Raw genomic sequence first — 22,173 nt, 5'->3', positions numbered from 1 at the left:
GTGACCAGGTAACCAAGTGGTTGGAAGATGCCAAGTGCTGGATCCGGAGAGGAAAGTGGGGTGAAAGGACTCTGAATGTGTGGGCTGGAACATGACCCTGACTGGGTTATGCATGGTACTCCCTGCCACGGTTCCTTGTCTTCAGAAGATCCCCTGCTCTTAAAGACTTTGGCCCAGTCTCGCTCAGCTGGATGAAATTGACTGACTTTGCCCTCCTTTGAAGCTGTCTCGCAGACGTTCAGTTAAACTAGATCATTTTTGCCCTGATGTATTTTTAGCACAATTCGTGATAGTCCCAGCAAACCCCACTGCATGTTCCTGGGCTGGTGCCAGCAGCAGATACCCACAGATCGTTCTGGATCATGTGGCTGGCTTAGACCCGGGAAGTGGGGGCCGCTTCTCTTTTCCTTTCTCTGACTTTTTTTCTCCTCGCCCAGGTTTTAGTGAAAAGCAACAACCTCACGGACAGGATCGTGGTCATCCCCGGCAAGGTGGAGGAAATCTCGCTTCCCGAACAGGTGGACATAATTATCTCGGAGCCTATGGGGTATATGCTCTTCAATGAACGCATGCTGGAAAGCTACCTGCATGCCAAGAAGTACTTAAAGCCCAGTGGTAAGTGATCAGTGCTGACCGAAACACCCCATTCCACAATATTCCTTTCCCCACAGACATGGGGAGGGGTGTATTCAGGGGCAGGTGAAATCAAATCCCTTTTCAACCAGTCTCTCGATGTTTAAAGGCAAGCTGGTTCAATGTCGGAGGTGGGGATGGTAGGGCAGATAATCGGCTTTTGAGGATGCTCTGGGATTTCCGTTGCTGGGGGAATATCAGCCGTGGAGCCCAAGGGATCTGGGTCTGTGGGCCAGAGCGTTACAAACGATTGGGGCTGGCGAGGGCGCGAGAGCTGGGTTTCGTTGGCTGGCTGGCTGGCTTTCTCGCTATGCTCCTCGTTCAGAAACGTAGCCCACTGGCGCGCCCGTGGGAGCTGCGTGTGCAGGCTGCGGCGTCTTACGCTGGGTCAGAGAACGGCGGCGTCCTCACTGGGGTGAGGGATTCCTGTGTCACGCTTAGCGTGCTTAGTGACTGGGGGTGGTTCTTGTGTCCATTTCGTCCTGGCTTCACCCATAGGTGTCTAACGCATTGGGTAACGTGGTTTCACGACCCCGACAGCGTGAGGATAGCCACTCGGTGAGCTGCAAACCGCACGCAGTGGTCAGCCACCCAGGGTGTCTGAATACAGACTGCAGGGCCCCATACGCAGCTGCTCCGGCGTGAGCCGAGTGGCCCTGTAGCATTGCATGCTGGGATATGTAGCAGGCCCCTCCAGCGGAGACGCTCGCTCAGGGGCCTGATTTGATGACCAATGCTGCCTGGTGGGGTGGAGCGGAGAGCCAAGGCCCCGGCAGGGCGTGGTGCTGGTCTCCACCTGCTGGTAGGCTGGGGAACGATCGGGCGTTCCAGGCTGGGGTGTGAGTCGTGGTTTGACCCCTCCAGCCCAGGAACAGCTCTGCTCCTCCGTGAGGGCTGAGCTGCACCATTGGGCGTTTAAGCAGCTGACTGCCCTCCTGGGCCTCGGGGCTGGTGCGAAGAGGGGCCTGACTTCATCTTGTGACCCCCCCAGGCTGAGCCCACCAGGCCCCTCCGGCTCTTCAAAACAAAGTTCTCTACAGCCAAGGGGCTGCTGCAAAAATGTGACCACAGGAGAGTGGCTGCAAGAGCTTTCAGGCTGGGGGATGACTCGCGGCGCCCGCTCCTGGCGTGGGAGGAAAGCAAAGGGGGCTGCCTGCTGTGAAAATGGGAAGGCTTGGGCTTGTCTGTGGGGAATGTTCTCACATGGGGGTTGGGGCGGGGGATGCAGGGCAGTAGAGAGAGAAGCTGCGGCTATTGCCCCTGGAAATGGCTCCCCCCCCCCCCCCAGCCTGGTGATGGCCAGGCTGCCCGAGCGTGGGGATAGCTGGTTTGGAGCTCTGTCTCTTTTTTTAAAAAAATCTTTTTTACTGTTCCCCCCAATGGATCGCTTGCCATCAGACTCCCGAGCGGAGAGGTGATTTGCAATGCAATGAATCTCGAAATGTCATTAAATTGTGTTCCAGGCAATTTCCCAAAGGAGCTGACATGACTCATCAGCCCTAATGTATTCCGCCCTCTCGAACAGGCCTGACCCCGTCCGTCCCTTTGGCCGTATTTTAGTCCCTGCCTTCATCCAAAAGCAATGCTCCTAGAAAAATCAATAGCCTAGGGCGTGTGTAGTTGCCTTCCTTACCGGGGGTGGGCTGGGGGAGGGCGGGACCAGATCAGTTTTTAACTTGCTGGAGAAGGGATCTGGAACAGTCTGTTGCTTCTGGTGGCGAGAAAGCAGCATGTGTGTATGCTCTCGTTAGAGGTGTTGGTATTTGATTAAGCTTGGCAAATTAAACTGTTCCAATATGTTGCACAGAGGTGGTGATGGACTCTTACCATCTCTAGTCCCACACTGTTTTGAAAACCCTCATTTTTAACTTCTCTGCCACCTGTCTGCAAGGAGCAGCCAGCTCCGTACGGAACACGTGCTGCTCAGAAGAGTCTCTGTAACACGGGCCTGGAACCGGTTTGTGAGAGCAGATCTTACAACACGCCTGCTTGAGGCCTGATCCTGCAAACTCAGCTTAGCTTCAGGCTGAGCGTGGCCACAGGCTTGGGCTCTGACTCCGGACATAGAATCCCCCTGACTTTGTCAGTTCAGAACGGTGATTTGCGGGTCTTGTGTTTCATATCCCCTAACCCACTAGGGCTTCCGCAATGCTGGGCACTTAACTAGCGACTTGCGAGCTAGGAGCACTGCCATTGATAAAGAGCAGGGGAGGGAGACGTTACGCAGGTGAAGAGCTGTTTTAGGCTGAAATTTAAACAGGGAAAATCATCCCCCAGCCTGCAAGGGAGACCAAAGGAGGGGCGGGGGGAGTCTTTTTTGCATTTAACATGCGGGCAAACTAGTAACATCTACCACTTCGATATTTCTGTTCTCACCTGAGTCCCCTGCCAACATGCTAGTCTTGGTCGCCGCTTGTGTTCGCAGCAGCAGTGCCTGACCTCCACGCTGATTATCCCCAGACCACCAGCCTTCAGAAACCCCCGGAAGCCCGGGTAGCTTTTTTGGATATAGATCATTAGGAAAATGGGGACACTGAGCGCACGGGGGTTTTTAGTCCCTCCACTGAGTTGCAATGGCTGCACCAAAGATTAAAGGTGGAAATAGGAATGTGACCATAACGGCCCTGCCCGCGGCTTTCAGCCCAGGCTCCCTGCAGAGCGATTGCTGCCGGCCCCGCGGGCTCACCAGCCCTTTGAGCCACTTACCAGAGCCGCTCCGAGGACCGTTACTGTTTGGAAATGTTGCAATGTCTCCAAAGCACAGACTTTCAGACCCTGACCAGGATCGGGGCCCCCTGCCCCAAACAGCTCAGCCGGAGGGGAGGCACCAAAAGGGGCAGGAGGCTACACAGCAGGTCAGCGGTGAAGCTGGGCACGGGAGCCAGGTCTCCTGAACTCCAGTCTGGTGCCCTGCCCTGGGCCACACCAGCTCTCCTGGCGACCAATGCGTCTTTAGTGGGGGTTGGGAGCAAGGTGTGGGGTTTTGTAAGTTCAGTCTGCCCTAGTCATAGTTCCCACTCTCTGCCTGCCCCTCCCGGTCCCTTCCCCCCTCCCCTGATGCTGAGAAGATGGTGGGGTCTGTCTACACTGCAGTTAGGCACCCACGGCTGGCCTGTGCCAGCTGACTGAGGCTCGTGGGGCTGTTTCATTGCCGTGTAGATGGCCCTTCCCCTTCCCAGAGCCCTAGTGCCCAGGTGCCAGGCTGAGCATCTGCGCCACAATTAAACAGCCCCTTGGCGCGCACCTGAGTCAGCTGGCAGGGGCCAGCCGTGGGTTTTGCACTGCAGTGTAGACGCACCCAGAGAGGCTTCGCCACCCCTCCCCGCCCCTTGAGCTGCGCCTAGCTCCTCTCCCTTCAAGGGGTGGGCGTCAGCCAGGAGGAAAGGAACCCAGTTGTTTGCTGGGAGGGAGGAAATGAACCCGGGTCGGCCGTCGTTTTCTGGAGCGGGGCTCAAGTCGCTGAGCTGGTCCCGAAGAGGTCTGGAGCTGCGCTAGGTAATGGGGAGATGAAGAGGTTTTAAACGGAGTGCGTAAAGCGAAGGAAGGCTCGGCCAGGCAGCCTCCGCCAGCCGGAGGGGCCTGGAAGAGCTGGGCTACCAGTCTAGTCCTGGCCATGCCACGCTGGGGTGGAGGCAGTGCTGCTCTCTGGCACGGTGAAATCTGGAGGGCGGGATCAGCCTGTGGATAAGCAGGGTCGCCAGCTCTCGGGATTTAGAGCCCAAGTCGGGGAATATTTGGGGGATTTTCGTAAAGCCTCTGTTTCTGGAGCCACGTGCGTCGGAGACTCTCGTCTCGAGTCCGTTTTATAACCCTGGAGACTGGAGAGAAGCCTGGAAATGTGACCCCCCCCAGCTGTTCTCTCACACGTTTCATTTTTAGGTAATTTTGATTTCTCTGGGCGCTCAGGATTGGCAGTTCTGCCAAGGTCCTGGGCTAGCTACAGATCCAGCCCGGTTTAGCTAACAAGTCAGATGTGGCCTTAGACGCTCCACTCTTTAATCTTGAAACTTTAACCGCTAAAGCCACTGAGCTGTGCTCCAATCCCAAACTCTGCTGCCTGGCTTCTTACAGTCCAGGCTGTCCCCTGTCCTGGAGAACCCATGTGAGGGACATTCGGGCATTAGCAGGGCTTCAGAGAATGTTAAAGGGAGTGATTAGGGCCTGTGAAACTCTCCTGGGGGGAGAGATTGCAAAGAGTGATGGCTGACCTTAGAGAGGGGACATAAATCTCTGGCGAATGGGGGAGAGAACGGCAGATCAGGCTTCTGCCCATCTCATCAACCAGGGACTCAGTGAAACTGAAACAGCAAATTCAAAACCAGTCCGAGGCGATCCTATTCCACATATCGTGACACTGCGGAACCCACTGACACTGGATGGCTTTGGGGCCAAGGACTTGGATGGAGTCTAAGAGGTGTTGGCATTTTCTACAGCTCCCCAGAAGAGCCTGAATAGTTGTTAATGGTAGAATTCTGGAGCTGTAAAGCCATCTGCTTTGGGGTGCAAATGAGTCAAACTGTTAGAGATCGGCAGGCTTTTGTGGGGGGCAGATTGTTCCATGTCTGCTACCGCAGGCCTCTCGCACCTTCCTCTTCAGCATCTGCTGCTGCCTACTGCCGGAGGTGGGATTGTGAGGTAGATGGGCGTCGGGTCTGACCCGGCCTGGCAGTTCCTTTGAGGGCTGGCGTAGCTATCGGGGTGGGTGGTGAGAGCGGCCTGCCTGGAGGAGACAGAGCGCTCTGGGGGCTGCCGGGGAAGGGGATAGAATCGGGGGAAGCATCTTGGGCAGTGTCGATGCGCATCGCTATCGGCAGCTGTGGCCATGTGGAAGAGAGCCCAGATCGCAAAGCCAAGGGGAGCCAGCCCAGCCAACGGCCCTCTGCTGCTGATCTGCCGCAGGCCGCACTGTTTGAACGTTCCTCAGTGACCTCGTTCAGTCGAGGAGTTCGGTTTGTTAGCTAGGGGGATCGGCTCTGTGCCCCTACTGGTCTCCGTCCCGCCCAGCCATAACCCAAGTCAGACATCAGAGGGGGGAAGGGTGCGGCTGGTGGGTTCGATGTGCTTGAGACCTGAACAAGGCAGGAAAATGACGTGCGTATCTGTGCATAGCTCTGAGCTCTGCTTTGGGCTGCCAAGGGGGTTTTGTGCCTATGCACATGCCAGCCCTGCAGCCCCCGCACAGTTCAGTACCTACCGAAATGCACCAGATCGGGTGGCATTCGGGCCAGCTGCTGCCTGGGGCGGGGGTTGGCCAGAGACCCAGGCCAGATCCCAAATCAGTCCTCACCTCCTTCCGAACACATGTTGCATTGGGCCTGTACCTTTGGCTCTGTGCTGGGGAAATCCCTGGAAAGGGGCCGGGCATGCTCTGACCCAGCCAGGACTGGGCTGGGGAAAAATACACCCTGGAAAAATTGGGGGGGGATTTGGTTTTAGTTGAAAGTTTCTGCTGAAAACTTGAAAGTTCAATATTTTTGCTGACAGTGAGTGGTGCAGTGCCTCATGGGAGATGTAGTCCAGCTGGGGATCCCTGCCCATAGAGGAGAATGAGGACACAAGGTGCAAACCGCATCTCCCATAATGTGTCATGGTCTCCCTCCCAGGAAGGGGAAGGCCCTGGTGTATTGTGGGAGATGTAGTCCTGGTGGGATTCTGCCTAGCAAGAACAATGGGGACCCAAGGGGCTTTGAGATGTTTGCGCTAAAAGCCGACACTTTTCCTGACACATTGTTTAGCGGCTGAAGCGGTTGGGAGGGAAAACTCCCATCCAGCGCCCTAGTAACCTGGCGTGCAGGGCAGCCTGTGCTGGAGGGGTAGGAAGGGACTTGGCGTAGCCCTGCGGGGCGCTGACCCCCTCTGCTCCCCTTCCAGGTAACATGTTCCCCACGATCGGTGACGTGCACCTGGCCCCGTTCACAGACGAGCAGCTCTACATGGAGCAGTTTACAAAGGCCAATTTCTGGTGAGTCCTTTCCCTGGCGCGAGGCTGGTGCCCTGCCCACCGGGGTGGGCCCAGGAGGCGCTGGCTGGCCCAGCAGCTGGTTCAAAGCACGGCGGGGGCTTTCACAAGTGGGAGATAGTGCCCCACGGTGGGAATATTTGGGGGGGGAGGGTGGATCTATGTTTCTGTCTCTCCCCCAATATCTGGGAGGCGAGTGGCCTCAGGGAGCAGATAGGATAGCCCGGTCCTGCCTTCCAGCCGCCGCAGGTCCTGGCAGAGACACCCAGCCCGGGGCAGGGGCGCATTGTCAGCTGCCTCGATGGGGTGGGGACTGCATTTGTTGGGGCTCAGGGGGGCACCAGCCACTAAGGAACTACCGGGACTCCCCTTCCCAGTCTGGAGCTGCCGCACCGCTCCCTCCCCCTCCTTCACAGGGAGTTTCCACCCCGACTTTAGCCCCAGTGTAAATGGCTCCATAGCCCAGGTGGGCGTGGACCCAAACCCCCCGCGTGTCACGCGTCTGGGTCTCACTCCAGTTCCCCAGGGGTCAGGTGCCCAAAGCACTGTCCCTGTCGGTCCCGTTGTGGTCAGCCTTGGCCGAGGCTAAGGACTGAATGGCCCCTAGAGATAATCCCCCCCCCCCCGCGCCCCCCCTGGATGAGGGGGGCTTCAGTGCTGGCTGCCCGGACTCTCCGGGATAACGCCCAGGGCACGTGGCATTCGCTGCTTTGATTTGGCGCCCGCCTGTCTCTCAAGATGATGCTGAGCTGTCGTCTGCTAATACTGAGTCCCTCGGGGGCGGGGGGTTCCAAGCGGCGCCCCGATCTTCTTGGCTTCCCCGGTCAGCCCCAGCTTTGCCCTGATCTGCCTTGTGTCTGCGCCGGAGCCCCGAAGGGAAGGGACTGTCAGACGCGTAGGCTTGAGCTCTGCTTCTGGGCAGCTGTGCACCTCCGGCGGGTTTCCGCACCTCCTGAGCCGGCCCACGCGGGCGGGTGGAGCTGGTCAGCGCAGGCAGGTTTCCATGGGTGTCTCCTCTTGCAGGTACCAACCGTCCTTTCATGGTGTGGACTTGTCGGCGCTTAGAGGAGCCGCGGTAGATGAGTATTTTAGACAGCCTGTTGTGGTGAGTTGTGGGAGCCAGCCGCCTCTGCCCCCAGCTCCTCCCTCTGGACCCAGATCGGGCCGTTTAAACGGGCTGGGAGGGAATAAACCGGGATCGCTGGGCGGCGGCTGCTGGAGTGAGACGGTGGTAACTGGTCACCAGAGTACAGCAGCATTGTGCAGCTGCTTAGGGCAGGAAGAGAAGGCTGGGCCAGTGGGCAGAGTACCGGACTGGGGTGCAGGAACCCTGGGTTCTGGTCCTGGCTCTGCTGCTGGGTGACCTTGGGCAAGTCACGTCTCCTCCCGTACCTCAGTTTCCCCATCCCTCAAGCGGGGAGGGTGATACTGACCTGCTTTGAGATGAGTCATTTATTGAAGTCACTGGTGAGCCGCCGAGTAACTAGCAATCAGATTCTCAATAGACTCCCAGGTTGTGCGGGAGCCTCCCCCTGGAGGACATTGCTCTGGGGAAGCATTTCTGCTCTGCGCCCTTTCCTGTACCCATCCCTCCTGGGGTCCGTCTCGGCTCTCACAGCGCTTACATTAGCCCTGTGCCCAGGGAGGTCACACCCGGCACCTCACATCTTGAAGCCTGATGTCTGTTGCTGGAGCAGGTTCCTCCGCCCCTCTGCAGCCCAGCCTCCGCTTGAGGGGACAGAGCGCCCTGAGTAGGACTGGGCTATGCTTCGTTCCTCCCCTGGCAGAGCTGGGATGGCTTGCCATTCGCTGGCCTGGCTTGCCGAAGGCTAGGGGGTGCTGTGCTGAGAGGTGACTTCTTGCCTGAAGAGCCAGATCTGCAATTCTGACCCTCTGATCCTTTGGGACCCCTGGCTCTTCCCAAGAGAGTCAGGGCATTAGCTCCAGCATGCTGCCCACGGTCGTTACATGCCACCTCCCTGCGTCCCCCTGGTATGGGCTTGGGCTTGACTTCCCAGCGTTTGCTGTAGGGTGGTGTTGCTCTGAGCTGTTCAGCTGCCTTCCTCCCCAGAAGTGGCTGCATTTCCAAGGGAGTTTCCAGGGCTTCCCAGTGTTCATAAACCCGGACAGAGCTGAGTATGTTCTCCCCAGTTCTCTCTCAGTGGGATTCTACCCCGACGCGGGATGCTGGCAAGACCATGAGCAGTTTGGGCTGCTCAGTAGCAGGATCTGTGTTTGGTTCCTCGGGCTGCCCCGCTGAGTCCCTTTTCCTGTCTTCCCTGCCTCTGCAACTCCCGACTCAGTTTCCTTCCCAGAAAACGCTCTTGTGCGCTGTACTGTGCGCGCCCATTAACGGTGCGTCCTCGCTGCCAGGCTGGAACAAGGCTGCGCTCCGCGGTGCCCTTCGGCTGGTGCACCCTCCGATTGCGGCTGGGACACTGACCAATGTGCCTCTCTCTCCTAGGACACCTTTGATATCAGGATTTTAATGGCGAAGTCCGTTAAATATACAGTCAACTTCTTAGAAGCCAAAGAAGGCGATTTGCACAGGTAGCTGTTCGCTCTTTCCTAGCGGGAGGGTGGGGAGGTGGGAGCTGATCCCCGCGGGTGGCAGGGTAGAGGGACCAATGCCCACCAGCTGCCCCCCCAAGCATCCCATTGTGCTGCAGGGAGGTGGTGTCATTAACCCCGCCTCCCTGTCTGATGTGCTTTGCTTACTGTGGAGGTGCCTCTGGCAGCCAGGATGTCCAGAGCCGCAGCCTCCAGGCTCTGATGGAGGTTCCCAGGCCCTGCCTGTGAGTGCCAGTCACACGCCCACCCGTCCCTTTGCCCACACCTGTGGGGCTGGAACCCGGAGGGGGGACCCCCATCAACCTTGTCAGCCACGGCAGCATTTAACGTCCCACAACGCAGTCCCGCCTTGCCCACCCCTGGCAGGACCCCCCAGGATTGCTAGGGCTTTGTCCAGCCTAGTCCGGAAATGCCTCCCCCGGGACTAGCGCGGGATTGGACCCTGAACGGAAACCCACCGGCCGTCACGAAAGATCAAAACTCCATGGTGGACGCTGGGCGGTATTTATTAGAGGAATTACGGTAGCGCCCGGGAGCTCCAGTCACCCCCAGACCCCCATTGTGTCGGGCGCTGGTACGAACAGACCAAAGACGGGCTCTGCCCCCCCAGAGCTCCCGTGGCTGGTCAGTGGCCACAAGCCAATGCACTAGAACGTGGGGGCTCCGTAGCTCGGCCCGGCTTTCTGTCAAGTGCAGAGGCGTCCCCGGCTGAGGGACTTGTCCTCACGCCCTGGCCGGGGGGTGCACCAGAGGTGGGGCGTGTGTGGGGAGCGATGATCTGCTGTGGGGGGAGCCGCTGCCAGGCTTTGACTCCCCACACCTCTGGGTGCATCTCCCCAGGTGCCCCCACCCCGCTACTAACTGCTTCTCTTTGGTTTGCAGGATAGAAATCCCCTTCAAGTTCCACGTGTTGCATTCAGGTCTAGTCCATGGCTTGGCTTTCTGGTTTGATGTAGCCTTCATTGGTTCAATGTAAGTGGTGGAGGAAACAATGCAGAGCCTGCCCCTACCTCCCACCAGAGCTTGGGGCTTGTAAAACAAATAACTGGCTATCGCTCCTATTCTACATTGCAATAAACTGGCAAGTTCCAATTCCGTCACCTTTTCGCTTGTGGTCCTGTCTCGATACCCGTACATGCTTTTGCCTAACCCCGCTGCAGTGAGATTTCTTTAGCAAGAACTCTGAGCCCAGCCCCCCCGGTCTGTTCTGATCTGCCACAATCCTATGCGGGGGCTGGGGGTGCTCTGTGGGGAAGCCAAAATCCCCCTGGGATCCTGGATATGCCACGAGATTTGGGGCAGGGAGGGGGCGGGTGTTCTCCCTGTAGATTCTTCCTAAAGAGATTTGACTGTAGACGACCGTTTTGGCTGGCCTGAGATGGCGTTGTGTTTTCAATACGTGTATGTTGACTGAAGGTGCTTTGAATTTCTCGGTGCTTAACTTGGATCGGCTCTAGGGCCAGGCAGGAGGGGAAAGGAGACGTGTCCCATCCCAACAAACTCTGGCAGCTGTTTCCGAGCCATAACGAGATGCCAGAGTCCTGGTCCCACCTGTCTTAACTGCATCAGTGCCTCTGGCATAAGTGTGATCCGTGAGATGGCACCATCCCGCTGTATGGGAAAGCAGCTGGTCGGTTACCTGGACTGCTGTGCCACCCTCTCACCTGTAACTCCGTGCCCCAGTGCCCCTCAGGAGCAGTGGTTCCTAAGCCCTAGGGAACTGCCTCTGCCTCTCTCAGTGAGCGGTGGGTGCTGTACCCTCACCATGGAGTCAGGGCTGACGCTGCTCCTTCGCTCCCAGCCCACGCTCTGTGGCAGATGAGACCAGGAACCTGAGCTGGAGGCTGGGACCACAGAGATCTTGGTTCAACCCCTCACCTCCCTTCGTGTCTGCCCCTGGCTGCTGGGCCGGCTGCTGCCACCCCAGGGGGAGTTCACTTCTGGAGCTCGTCCTTAGCATAGCTGAGACTCCGATGTCCTGGGCCTCCCCCGCCCGGCTGGACGGGCCCAGTGGGACTCAGTGGCTGGCGCTGCCCTGTCCCCATCACTATGGGGTGGGAGGCTCCGGCGAACAGCCATGTGGGGCTGCAATTGGTTGCTTTACAAACACCTTGGGCCAGCAGAGGACACCTCTGCCCCCCACCTCCCCGTTCCCCTGGTGGTGTGGCTGGAGCGGGCTGGGCTGGCGGGACGGTGATTGCAGCCAGTCCCCACGTCTGTTGCTAACTAGGCGCTGTCCCCTCTCTCCGGCAGGATGACAGTGTGGCTCTCGACGGCCCCCACCGAGCCGCTGACCCACTGGTACCAGGTCCGGTGTCTGTTTCAGTCTCCACTTTTCGCCAAAGCCGGGGACACGCTCTCAGGGACGTGTCTGCTCATCGCCAACAAGCGGTAAGGCAGACTCCGCGGGGCGCGGGTTTGGGGCTGGGAGGGCTACGGATCCCAGCATGCACTGCTCCAGCAGCCAGGCTGAGCTGTATTCCAAACGGCTCCCTGCACTGCACTGCACCCCGCTTCTGGGCTAGTCTGTGGGTCGTGCTGCTGTGGGGCCTGGCCCTGGGTCTGTGGTCGCCTGCCTAGCCCAGGCCTGGGGGCCCTTGGAAATACCTTCCGTCAACTCACTCCAGTTGCCCCGTCTCGAATGGATTTCTCCCTGCGGCCAGGAGGGCAGGGCTGTCACCCCCACGTACAGCTGGGAGCTGAGGTCTAGCAAGGCCAAGTGACTTGCTCAAGGTCACATGGAGTCTGTGGCAAAGCAGGGGTTTGAGCCCGGGTCTTCCAAGCTGGTGCTCTAATCACTGGGCAGCCCTCCTCTCTGCCCAGCGCCAGCCTGTCCTGCCCAACGCACCTCCAAGCCCGGCTAGAGCAGCGGTGACCGGAAGGCCTGTGAATCAGGTTCGGGGGGGGGGGTCCTCAGGCCAGTTCTCCTTGGGGGGACATGCAAATTGCCACTCCCCATCAGTTGCAATTTGGGCGTCTCCTCTCCACAGTCAAGCCCTCAGCGCCCCCTTGCCTGCCCCTGCACTGTCCCAGCATTAGGCCCAGCCCTGCCAGAGATGGAATTCGCCCTGGGGGGGGCATCTCTGTCCTGAGGTTTCTCCTCTTCCCCGGCTCGTCCCTTCCCATCTTGCTGGGGTCTGCAGCTCCAGCAGGGCCGGCCCTCGCAGGAGGGTTGGGCCAGAGGCTCCCGCGCCGGATCAGTCTCTGACGTGCGTCTCCCTCTCTCCACAGTCAAAGCTACGACATAAGTATTGTCGCCCAGGTGGATCAGACGGGTTCCAAGTCCAGCAACCTCCTCGACTTGAAAAACCCCTTCTTCAGGTACGGCCCCACCCTGCAAGCCGGCTGCCTCAGCGGCGCCCCCGATCCGCTGGCAAAGGCAGCAAGACCCTGCGCTGGCCATGCCCTCCCCCCCGGGCTGGGAGGTGCAGGGTCACTGGCCCCGTTCTGCCTTTTGCGGGAGCCCGGTGCTGTGTGGGGAGCCTCGTGCCGACCGGCTGACCTGGCTGGGCAGCAGCCCGTCCCCCTGCAGCCGCAGTGACTGGCGGTGGGCCGAGGTTTCTCCCGCCGCCCGTCCAGGCCTCGCTGACGTGTCGTCACGTGTGTCTCACAGGTACACAGGCACGACTCCTTCCCCTCCGCCGGGCTCCCACTACACGTCTCCATCCGAGAACATATGGAACACGGGTGGCGCCTACAACATGAGCACGGGGATGGGCGTGGCCGGTAATGTACCCTGCCATCCGGGGGTTCTTGGGGGGCGGGGAGCCCATGGGGCTGGCCAGTGCAGGCACACAACCCGCTCTGTGCTGAAGCAGCTTAATTGGCTGCTGGATCCATGTCCTGCTGAGCCATGGCGCGTGCAGCCCCTGCCCACTCCCCGCCATGCCCCTCCTGCTCTGGGCACTGCCATTGCTCTGCACTTCCCCTTGGGAAAAAGGGAGGGATCAGTGCCCAGCACCCCCAAGCCAGGCCGATCCGGCCCAAGCCCCTCAGTGCAGCTGCTCAAGCCAGACCCCAAGCCTGGCCCGCTGTCTCTGCTGAGCTGGGATCGGCTCTCTGGGGCTGGGACCTCGGGAAACTCCCCCTGGTGCAGGGCTGGGCCCCAGCTGTCTGTCCTCCCCTCCCCCTGCTGGCTGGGAGCCACCCGGGCTCCAAGCCCGGCGCAGCCTGGCTGGGGACGCTGAGCAGCTCAGGCCGTTGCTAGCTGAGAGTGGAGGGTTCCCTGCTGCAGGACTCGTCCCACCCTGCTGGGCTGGGTGTCCTCGGAGCCTCACCCCGCAGCCTTGGTCCCAGTGGGGAAACTGAAGCCCCAAGCAGGAGAGTGACTGGCTCCCTGACTGAGCCTCCAGCCCCTCCCTCCATTTCTGTGCCTTCCTGCCACCCTCCCCTGCATCCTGCCATGGGCTCAGGGACCCGGCCACAGGGCGGCATGTCCTGGAGCCCCGGATTGGGGCCTCTGGGCCTGTTTCATGGCCGGCTTCTCTGGCCCCCTCTTGTGGCAGGCCCTGGAACCGCCTGCCAGCATGGAAGCTGCTGGCAACTCCCAGCCTCCCTGGGCCCCGAGGCGGCTGCTGGGCAGGGCGGCTGCCCTGGCCTCGTCACGCCAGCCTGTGCTCGGGAAGAGCTGCTGCCCAGTCCCTGGCCCTGGGATCCAGAGCCCTGCAAGCAGGGGCCTGGCGCGCTTCCAGGGGGGGCTGCTGGGCAATGCTACTTCCTCTGGCCACAGTCCCGGGGCTGCTGAGCTCAGCTGGCCAAGTGCCCGGCCCTCCCCAGGGCACTTCCCCATGGCAGAGAACCCTGAAGCCAGCCTCCCTGCCCAGCCCCAGGGACTGTCCTGGGCTGCCTCGAGCCAGGGCCCCCAGGCTGCAGCACTGGGCAAATCCCGGCCAGCCCCAGGCTGGGGACCCCTCGGCCGCAGGGGGGCAGACGCTGAGGCCCTTGGATGGATTCTCTGGTTGGTTTTGGGGTCCCCAGTGCCATGGCTGGGGGTTGAAGGGGGCGTCCCATTGCTGACCCCTCCCCATCTCTCCCCCTTGGTGCAGGGATGCCCACGGCCTACGACCTCAGCAGTGTTATTACCGGTGGCTCCAATGTCAGCCACAACAACTTGATTCCTCTAGGTGAGTGTCTCAGCATCTGAACGGGAATCCCCTGGCAGGAGGGGTCAGCCCTGGAACTGGGGTCCTGCAGGGGGGGCCCCTGGTTGCGGGTCTCTGGGGGACATGGCCCCTGGTAGCTCTGGGCTTCAGTCATGGCAGAGGGTTTGACGTGTGACTCTGGGGGAAGCCCTGACTGCCTGGACCAGCTCACTTCAGCCTGCAGGTGCCGCAGTGTCCCATTAATTAGGGGTCGTGCCTGGGCCCAGCTGAGATGGGGGGGCCCCGTTGTGTGGGGTGCAGCACAGACCCCAGCTGAGAAGGGCCTCAGGCTGAACATCACATCGGAGCCATGTCCGTAAGACCCACGTGTTGCTCTGGATCCTGTTCGGTCCAGTCCCGGGGCTGGCTGGTCTTGTCTCCCTGCTCCAGGCGTTGCGGCTGTGGGGGTCCGCGGGGCCCAGCTGTGGTGACTATGGGGGGCCTGGTAGGCCGGATTTGAGTGAGGGGTGCTGCAGCCCCAGGGCGAAGGCCCAGCCCCCTCTCACCAAGCTGGGGGGCAGGGCCAAACCCGAGCGGTGCGACCACCCTGGAGCGGGGGAGCCGGCACTGTGGGGTGAGAGCCAGGCAGAGCCCAACCCCTCCGGGGGGCAGGATCTGACTGAAACCGCCCCAGGGCCTCCACCCCCAGCCCATCTACTGGGTCACGACTGGCCATGAACAAATGGGTCCTGAGAACCACTGGACTAGAGCCTTGCTGGGAGTGGCTTTTTGGGACACAGCAGCGCCCACTGCTGGCAGGTTGTGGGAGTGCATCTGTAACCCTCAGCTGTGGAGCAGCTGCTAGCCCCTGGGCCAGAGCTCCCTGGGAACGGGCCTGTGCTGCCAGGGGGTTGGGGGAGGCTGGGACCCTGGGGGGACCCCTCCCCTGCTCACGCAGCATCTCCCGTGTCTCCCTGCAGCGGCAAGCGCGGGGATTGTCAATCACACGCACTCCAGGATGGGCTCCATCATGAGCACCGGCATCGTCCCAGGTAACGCTCCTGGCCGCGCCCAGCTCCGTTCCCCAGGGATCTCTGCGTTCCTGAGGGCGTCCTCCCGCCTCCACTGCCACCCGCCGTTGGCCTTGTCCACACGCCTGTAACTCGGGCGGTGGCCTGAGCTGCAGACTCCCCTCCGCTCTCCCAGGCAGCCCCCCAGCGGCGGGCGGGGGAGGCCTCGGCTCGGGGCACCACCCCACTGGAGCTCTTGCGGGGTGGGCGGATCTGATGGCGACTCCTTTTGTCTCCTCCGCAGGCTCCTCCGGCAGCCAGAGTGGAGGCGGTTCGAGCGCTCACTACCCGGTCAACAGCCAGTTCACCATGGGGGGCCCTGCCATCTCCATGGCCTCCCCCATGTCCATCACCACCAACACAATGCATTACGGGAGCTAAAACCCCTCCGCCCCGTCTCTGAACTGACAGCGCCAGGAAACCAAATGAAGATGACCCTTCCCCCTCTCCCCGTGACAAACTGTTCCCCCCTCACCCCCGCCAGCTGGCTTGCTGGGGCTATTTTTACCGGCCCACAAGCCCAACCCACCCATCAGCTCCTCTGCTCTTTGATACCGGACTTGGACAGTTTTTTATGAAATGTCAAACCTCAGATTCTCCGCCCGTGTCAAGCCCCCAGTGCTAGCTGTCCCCTGCCACCCGATCATGTAGTGAAGTCCTTTTAGTTCACCATCTTCCATGCTAGCTGGGGCTGTGCCGCTCGGCGGCGCCATGGCCTTGGCTGGGCGTTTCACAGAGATGGCCGCGGCAGTGCCCGGTGTCCAGGATTCCTCCCTAGCTGCAGCTCTGGGGCTTTCAGGCCTGGCCCCCTGGTCTCCCCTTGCTCCCTGCTGGTGCAGGGCACCTGGGCTGGGCAGTTGTTTGGCCAGGCAGCCGGCAGCAAGGCTGTCGGAGTAGCCCAACGGAGCCCCTGCCCCCAGTGACTGCAGCAAATCCTGTGCCTCATGGGGGAGGGTTTTTTTAATCATCCCAGCCCTAGTCTCTGCTTATGCCTGAGGCGGTGGCCTGGCTGCTCATCAAGGCAGCTGTGACCAGCAGGCCTGGTACCTGCCTCCAGGGAAATGCTGGTGTGGCAGGAGAGCATTCAACAAAACTTAAATGTCCCTAAAACTGTGGCTGCTGGCTACTTAACTCCTTTGTGCCACGGGGACCAGTAGTGCCAGGGTCTGCTGCCAGCTCCATGTCCCCTCTGAGCAGGTGGCTGGAGCCTGCTGGATCACCCTGCCCCCTCCTCTTGGCAGAGCAGAGCCAGCCTAGCCCATGGCCCTGGTGCCAGCTGCCAGGGCCTGGAGTTAAGGAGCTGTGGCCTCTGCTGGGAAAGCCCCCTGTAGCCCCCCAGGACAGTGCAGTCCGGTAGTGTAACCGCCACCCAGGTAGAGCGCGGATGGTTTTTGTTTTGTTTCCTTTCCAAGAGCCCCCTGTGGTGATTTTTGAAAGGATTTTGCAGGGACCCCTCTGGAGAAAATGAAATAAAGGAATTATGTGTTTCATGGAGGCAGTTTCCTTCAGCTATGGGGCCGGGCCGGGCCAGGCCAGCCTGGCTGGGCTGCCCAGGGGGGCGCAGAGCTGTTGTGGCACCCAATAAAGCAGGAGGGGTTTGAAGGGCTGTTGCCAGGGTGGTTGTTTGACACCTCTAGCGGGAAGCTCCTTCCCTGCAGCCTGCCAGGGTGGGCCTGGGGCCTGTTCTCCCAGCCTCTGGCACCTGCTGCCCCTTTGCAAAGCAGCCTCCTGCCAGCAGCAGGGAGGGGAAGGAACCCAGCCAGTGTGAGTGATGCCACCATCCCCCCAACACAGGCACCAGCCCTGGTCCCAGGTGGGGCAAAGCCCCAGTTTATTTCAATCACCTTTGAATAGAAAACAGCTGACAGCTCCCAATCCTTGGGCCTTGCCCAGGGAGCAGCCAGCCCTACCACTGCCCCCCATGCCCTAGAGATGGGGGTGGGGGAGCCCGAGTACCTTGCTAGCAGAATCCCCTTGTCCATTATCCCTCCATAGCATGTGTTCTGTCCCAGCCCCCCCAGCCTAGCCTGGGAGGTAGCAGGAGAGCTGTTCCAGGTCAGGGGCAGCTGTGCTGTCAATCAGGACCTGGCAGTGCTGAGATCTGCCCGAGGAAGGGGCTGCAAACATCAGCCCTGGGGCCAGCAGAGGTGTCTGCCTCCCGGTGCTGCAAGGACGCCCTGAGAGCAGGGCCCGGGCTCTGGCCTGGCGGGACTCCTGCCACTGACTGAGCCAGGCTCGAGTTGGAGGCTGGTCTGGTCACTGGAGCTGATGCCCCTGCTCCCAGCTGGGAATGAGCCAGGGCTGAAGTGCTGATGCAGGAGGAGAGGGGAAGAATTAGACGAGCCGAGTGTCCTAGACTCAGCCACTGCCAAGCTGCCGCCCCCTCCCTGTGCAGCGTGGCTGAGCTCCACGGGCCGGGGGACAGGCCGGAGGAAGGGTCCTTCCTAAGCCGGCCGGAGCCTGGACCGTGGCCCAGCAGTGGCTCCGGTCTTTCGCCTGTGCCCAGTGCTGGGGGATCCACACCTACAAAAGCAGAAGCCCACGGTGAGAGAGACGAGGTTACAAATCCCCCCCTCGGCTCCTGTGGGGCAAGAGCTCAGCCTGGTTTGGCACTGGGCCCAGCCCCCAAGGGGGTTCCATGGCTGGAGGGGAGGCACTAATCCAGCCCCTCTGAAGACCAAGTCATTCCCAGCTCCTAGAGCCCCATGGGCTCCCCAGCCCCCTGCAGGGCACATGCAGCTCCCCAGTTTTGCGGGCAGAGAGACTGAGGCCAAAGATCTCACTCTGTGGGGAAACTGAGGCACAGGGGCCTGCATCAGAGCTGCTGGCCCATCCCCAACTCCTGAGGAGCAAGTTCTGCCTCTTTCCAGCACCCATAGCCCTCGCTTCCCCCGCCTGCACGTTCCCCCAGGGCCTGAGTTCACCTGCTGGCTTACCTCACTGGCGGAGGGGGACCGAGGCATTGGCTGGGGGAGGGGGCTGCTGGGCCGTGACCAGCGTCTGCAGAGGAGAGACGGTGCTGGGCAGCGTCCGGAAAAAATAGAGCTACAAAAAACAGGAGGAGGGCAGGATCAGCTGGGGCCAGAACTGGCCCTGCCCCTCTGGCTGATGGGGGGAAGGGGGTCATGCCCCACAGAGGACCTGCCCCAATGGAGGGGGGCTATGCCCCTCGGACTGCAGAGCACCTGTCCCCTGAGGCTGGAAAAAAGCCATCTCCCCCAGATCTTCTGTGCCTCAGTTTCTCCATCTGTACTGGGCCAGTGCCACGACCCAAGCAGGGTCCCCAGAGCTCAGGGCCTGCATCTCCTCTTGCAGCAGCCACGCTGGGGAGAACAGGAGCCGTCTAGGCCCTGTGGGTCTCCTCTCCCCGCTGCGCAGGGCAGCACCCCGGACAGGCGGCCGGAAGCACTGTTCATACCTTGCAGCCGAGGGCCAGCAGCACATGGAGCGAGACCATGGCGGCCAGCGTGGCCAGCGTGGCCGGCTTGCTGTCGGCACGGAGCAGCGGCCAGAAGGCAAGAACCAGCACGGAGCCAGAAAGCGCTGCAGCACAGGCCAGCAGGACCCACTGGAGCCAGACAGCCGGGATCAGCCACAGGATCTGCCAGGGGGTGGGAGAGAAAGGAAGGGCGGTCAGGCACCCGGCCCCAAGGGAGGCGGGGCTCCCCCCCCAGAGGCTTTTGGGGCACCCGATTGACTCCCCGCCAGGGCAGGGGTCTGCCGGCGGGTTTAGCCCCTCCCTGGGCCGGCCGCTCACCGAGGTGGGGATGTAGACGAAGAGCGAGTAGCCGTACACGCAGACCGTCTCCAGGAAGCTGTAGGAGCCCACGTGGAGGCTGAGTCCCTTGCGCCACTGCAGGTAGCCCCAGAGGGCCAGGGGCACCAGCCAGGCGTAGCAGTAGATCACGACCCCGGCGACGGTCACTGAGGGGGGGCAGAGACACTGGTTACCGGCAGGGACGCGCAGGCAGGGAGGAGCCAGGGCTCTGCCGCCTGGCCTTGCCCACAGATAACAGCAAAGACAAACCACCACCCGTGAACAGCAGCAGGGGTTAGAGCAGGGGGCTGGGAGCCAGGACTCTTGGGTTCTAGCCTGGCTCTGGGAGGGGAGTGGGGTCTAGTGGTTAGAGCCAGGGGGGGGGGGGGGGCGGGCAGGCGCCAGGACTCCTGGGTTCTGTTCACATTTCTTACTCGCTGCGTAGCCCTGGGGGAAACCTCCCCAGTGTGGAGAAGAGCCCTGCCCCCGCGGGCGCTCACCTTTGTGGAACTGGGGGCTGTAGTGAAAGGCAGGGTCGCCCCGTTTCTCCAGGGCGTGGGACACGTTGCTGCTGACGGCGAGCGTGAAGGCCAGCGTGGCGCAGATCCAGAAGGGCCCTGGGGAGGCAGATGGGGGGCAGGGTTAGGAGGGGTGTCGACAGGAGCCGGACACCAGTGCCACGAAGCTGCTCGGTGACAGCCCCACACCCGGCTGCCCTCAGGGCTCCCCCCAGATCCCACCGTGGAAGCTGCCCTAGGACGGCCAAGGCACCAGCGCAGCCGGGTCGGCGGGTGCGGGCGTCTCGGCTCCTGGGCCGGCGCTATGGCTGCCGAGCCGAGGAGAAGGGGTGCGGGTTAGACGAGTGAGTCGCTGGGAACCCAGAGCTGCCCCCGGGACGTCGGGGACCCCCAGGGGGTCTGTGCAGTTCGGCCCGGCCTCGCCGTACTCACCGTATAGGTCTGGGTCGTTCCGTAAGTGGTGCCGTACGAAGTTCTTCCCAGGCAAGGGCAGCAGAGACCCCTTTATCCTGTCCAGCACCTGGCGGATGGGACCAGACCAGGGTTAGTGGGTCGTCTCCAGAGCCACGGCTCTGGCCTGTCACTGCCTCACGTACTTCGCCTGCGAGCTCCGTGGGCCAGCACCTACCACAACAAGGACCTGCCCCTGCCCAATGGTACCAGCAAAACTCCCCTTTAGCCCCCCGGGGCACTGCTGTGCGTGCTACACCCCGAGTTACCGGCTCCAGGCCGGGCTCACGGGGCACAGGGATCGGGCCCGTGCCATGCAAGAAGTCAGAGGAGACCCACAGCACTCTCAACCCATTTCCGTTTCTCGGTTGGGACAGTGCCGTGGGGCTAGTCTGTGTCGATCTGGTTCCACTTCCCCGTCCTCGGGTCCCAGCCCAACGCTGCAGGCCGGGTCGCAGAAATGGCCAGGAAAAGGAATCTGAGGTTAAGGCGTTCAGATCCTCGGACGAGCGGCAGAGCAGAGAGCTCGTCCACACCTCTGTGGGGGTGTAAGCAGGGAGAGCCACCCCAGGGACGAGTCTGGCCTGGCCCCAGCTACAGGGCCCAGCTGTTTAGCTCAAGCTCTGGCTGCTCATGGCATTTCAGTCCGGAGAGCCAGGATTCAGTCCTCAGTAGCGGGTTTCCATCCACACCAAGCAGGCTCCGAGCAATGCGAAGGCCAATGCTGAGACGCGCTAGCTTTGGGCCTAGACATCCAGCCAGGCCTCAGCGTTTCCAGTCACTGGAAGCTTTTGTTTTAGGTGCTTTTTGCCTTCATCGGGGAAACGGGCTTCCCTCCAGCAAGTGCCAACCGGGGGTCCAGTTGTAACTACCTGCCTCAGTTCGTTCTAAACTCGGCTGAGATCCGGCCCCCGTCGGGCCGGGCGCTGCCCAGAGACATGAGGGGAGTTCCCTGCCCTGAAGACCAAGGAAGGGTCATTTCACAGGCAGGGAACTCCCACGGCGTGACTTGCCAAGGTTGCCCGGGCTGTCTGCGGCAGAGCCGGGAACACCTTCACAAGACCAACCTCCTTGCCAGGGGGAGGCGTGTGTCCATCTGGGGACGTCCCTGCCCACACCGAGTGCAGGTCCATGTCCTGCCTCCCTGGAAAATGGAGCCGCCGTTTTGGCGAGGCTCCTTGGGCCGCCATAGCCAGGTTGGCGCGATGGCCCGTTTGCCTCTCCCGAGTTTTGCTGCTCCTGCCCGCGTCACTTTCCAGCCGACCGGCGGATACGTTAGACAGGGAGATTCTGTTACCTGGTAGGTGTCGACATCAAAGAAAGTCTGGTAGTATTCGAAGGTCCAGAAACTGGGCTGCTTCTTCTGGCCACTGAGGAGCTGTGTGGATGAAAAGACGCATGACTGGATGGTCCTCGGCCCACGTGCCAGACAGCCGGGTCTGGCTCGCGGCAGAAATCTGAGCCGCAGCCAGGACCCTCTGTGATGGCGGACAAGCCGTCAGCCTTTCTGCTGAACCCGGGGATCAGGGTCGATTTCCGGTGTGGGTGAGTCCCTCCCCCTCTTGTACCCTGGCCGCGGCTGTCAGAGCCAGGGTTCTTCTCGGCAGCCAGACAGGGCCCCGATTCAGGGAAAGGTTTAAGCACGTGCTTGGGCCCCACCCAGCGCAGTCTGGGCTGGTGATTTTGACAATGAGGATACTCGGGCCGGGGGCCCCTCCAGGCTGCCTCAACTGGCAAATGGCAACTAGTCACTGCTGATGGGGCAGCTGGGGCCCTGGGATGGGTTGGGTCCGGTGCCCCCTGGAGGGGAAAGACCCTGTAGCCCACTCAAGCCAGCCAGTCCTCCTCCCTGCTCAGCTTTTCCTCTCACCTCGGTTTTATCTGTCTCCTCCCCTAGCTCACCCTCCTCGTAGCCAGTGCTCACGTCCACGGCCACGTGGCTTTGCCGCTCGCTGATGCTGGTGGTTGTGGCGTCAGGGTTCACGGCCAGCAAGTCGGCCGCCTCGTCGAATTCTGCAGGGAAACCCCCAGCGGTCAGAACAGGTTGGAAATCAGCATCCACAGCTCTGGGATCTCTTTGGCTGGCAGCTGCGTCCCGAGCCCTGCTCTGATGCTCCCCGGGCAGGCTAAAGCC

General features: G+C 61.2%; 2 protein-coding genes across 7 annotated transcripts in view; one reads left to right on the top strand and one right to left on the bottom strand.

Annotated features, from left to right (window-relative positions):
* Nucleotides 1-16,804, top strand: part of CARM1 (coactivator associated arginine methyltransferase 1) — a 52,818-nt gene extending 36,014 nt beyond the window's left edge. For 3 of the 4 annotated variants that reach the window (XM_073318864.1, XM_073318866.1, XM_073318867.1), the window contains 11 exons: nt 438-615; nt 6,505-6,595; nt 7,616-7,697; nt 9,057-9,142; nt 10,046-10,135; nt 11,417-11,554; nt 12,395-12,484; nt 12,777-12,889; nt 14,209-14,286; nt 15,225-15,296; nt 15,559-16,804. In XM_073318864.1, the coding sequence (XP_073174965.1) occupies nt 438-615; nt 6,505-6,595; nt 7,616-7,697; nt 9,057-9,142; nt 10,046-10,135; nt 11,417-11,554; nt 12,395-12,484; nt 12,777-12,889; nt 14,209-14,286; nt 15,225-15,296; nt 15,559-15,695 (1,155 nt within the window). In that variant the 3' untranslated portion in view covers nt 15,696-16,804. The remainder of the gene's footprint in view (nt 1-437; nt 616-6,504; nt 6,596-7,615; nt 7,698-9,056; nt 9,143-10,045; nt 10,136-11,416; nt 11,555-12,394; nt 12,485-12,776; nt 12,890-14,208; nt 14,287-15,224; nt 15,297-15,558) is intronic. The other variant, XM_073318865.1, reaches the window with a different exon arrangement.
* A 317-nt stretch (nt 16,805-17,121) lies between these two features.
* The window catches only part of YIPF2 (Yip1 domain family member 2), a 125,727-nt gene continuing 120,675 nt past the window's right edge, over nt 17,122-22,173 (bottom strand). For all 3 annotated transcript variants that reach the window (XM_073318871.1, XM_073318868.1, XM_073318869.1), the window contains exons 3-10: nt 21,910-22,052; nt 21,337-21,417; nt 20,022-20,109; nt 19,572-19,688; nt 19,072-19,238; nt 18,733-18,915; nt 18,251-18,359; nt 17,122-17,837 (exon numbers count right to left, since the gene is read on the bottom strand). In XM_073318871.1, the coding sequence (XP_073174972.1) occupies nt 18,252-18,359; nt 18,733-18,915; nt 19,072-19,238; nt 19,572-19,688; nt 20,022-20,109; nt 21,337-21,417; nt 21,910-22,052 (887 nt within the window). In that variant the 3' untranslated portion in view covers nt 17,122-17,837; nt 18,251. The remainder of the gene's footprint in view (nt 17,838-18,250; nt 18,360-18,732; nt 18,916-19,071; nt 19,239-19,571; nt 19,689-20,021; nt 20,110-21,336; nt 21,418-21,909; nt 22,053-22,173) is intronic.

The sequence above is a fragment of the Lepidochelys kempii genome, chromosome 20 (assembly GCF_965140265.1).
Source record: "Lepidochelys kempii isolate rLepKem1 chromosome 20, rLepKem1.hap2, whole genome shotgun sequence".
Taxonomy (NCBI): Eukaryota; Metazoa; Chordata; order Testudines; family Cheloniidae; genus Lepidochelys; species Lepidochelys kempii.
This window is presented reverse-complemented; position numbering and strand designations above follow the sequence as displayed.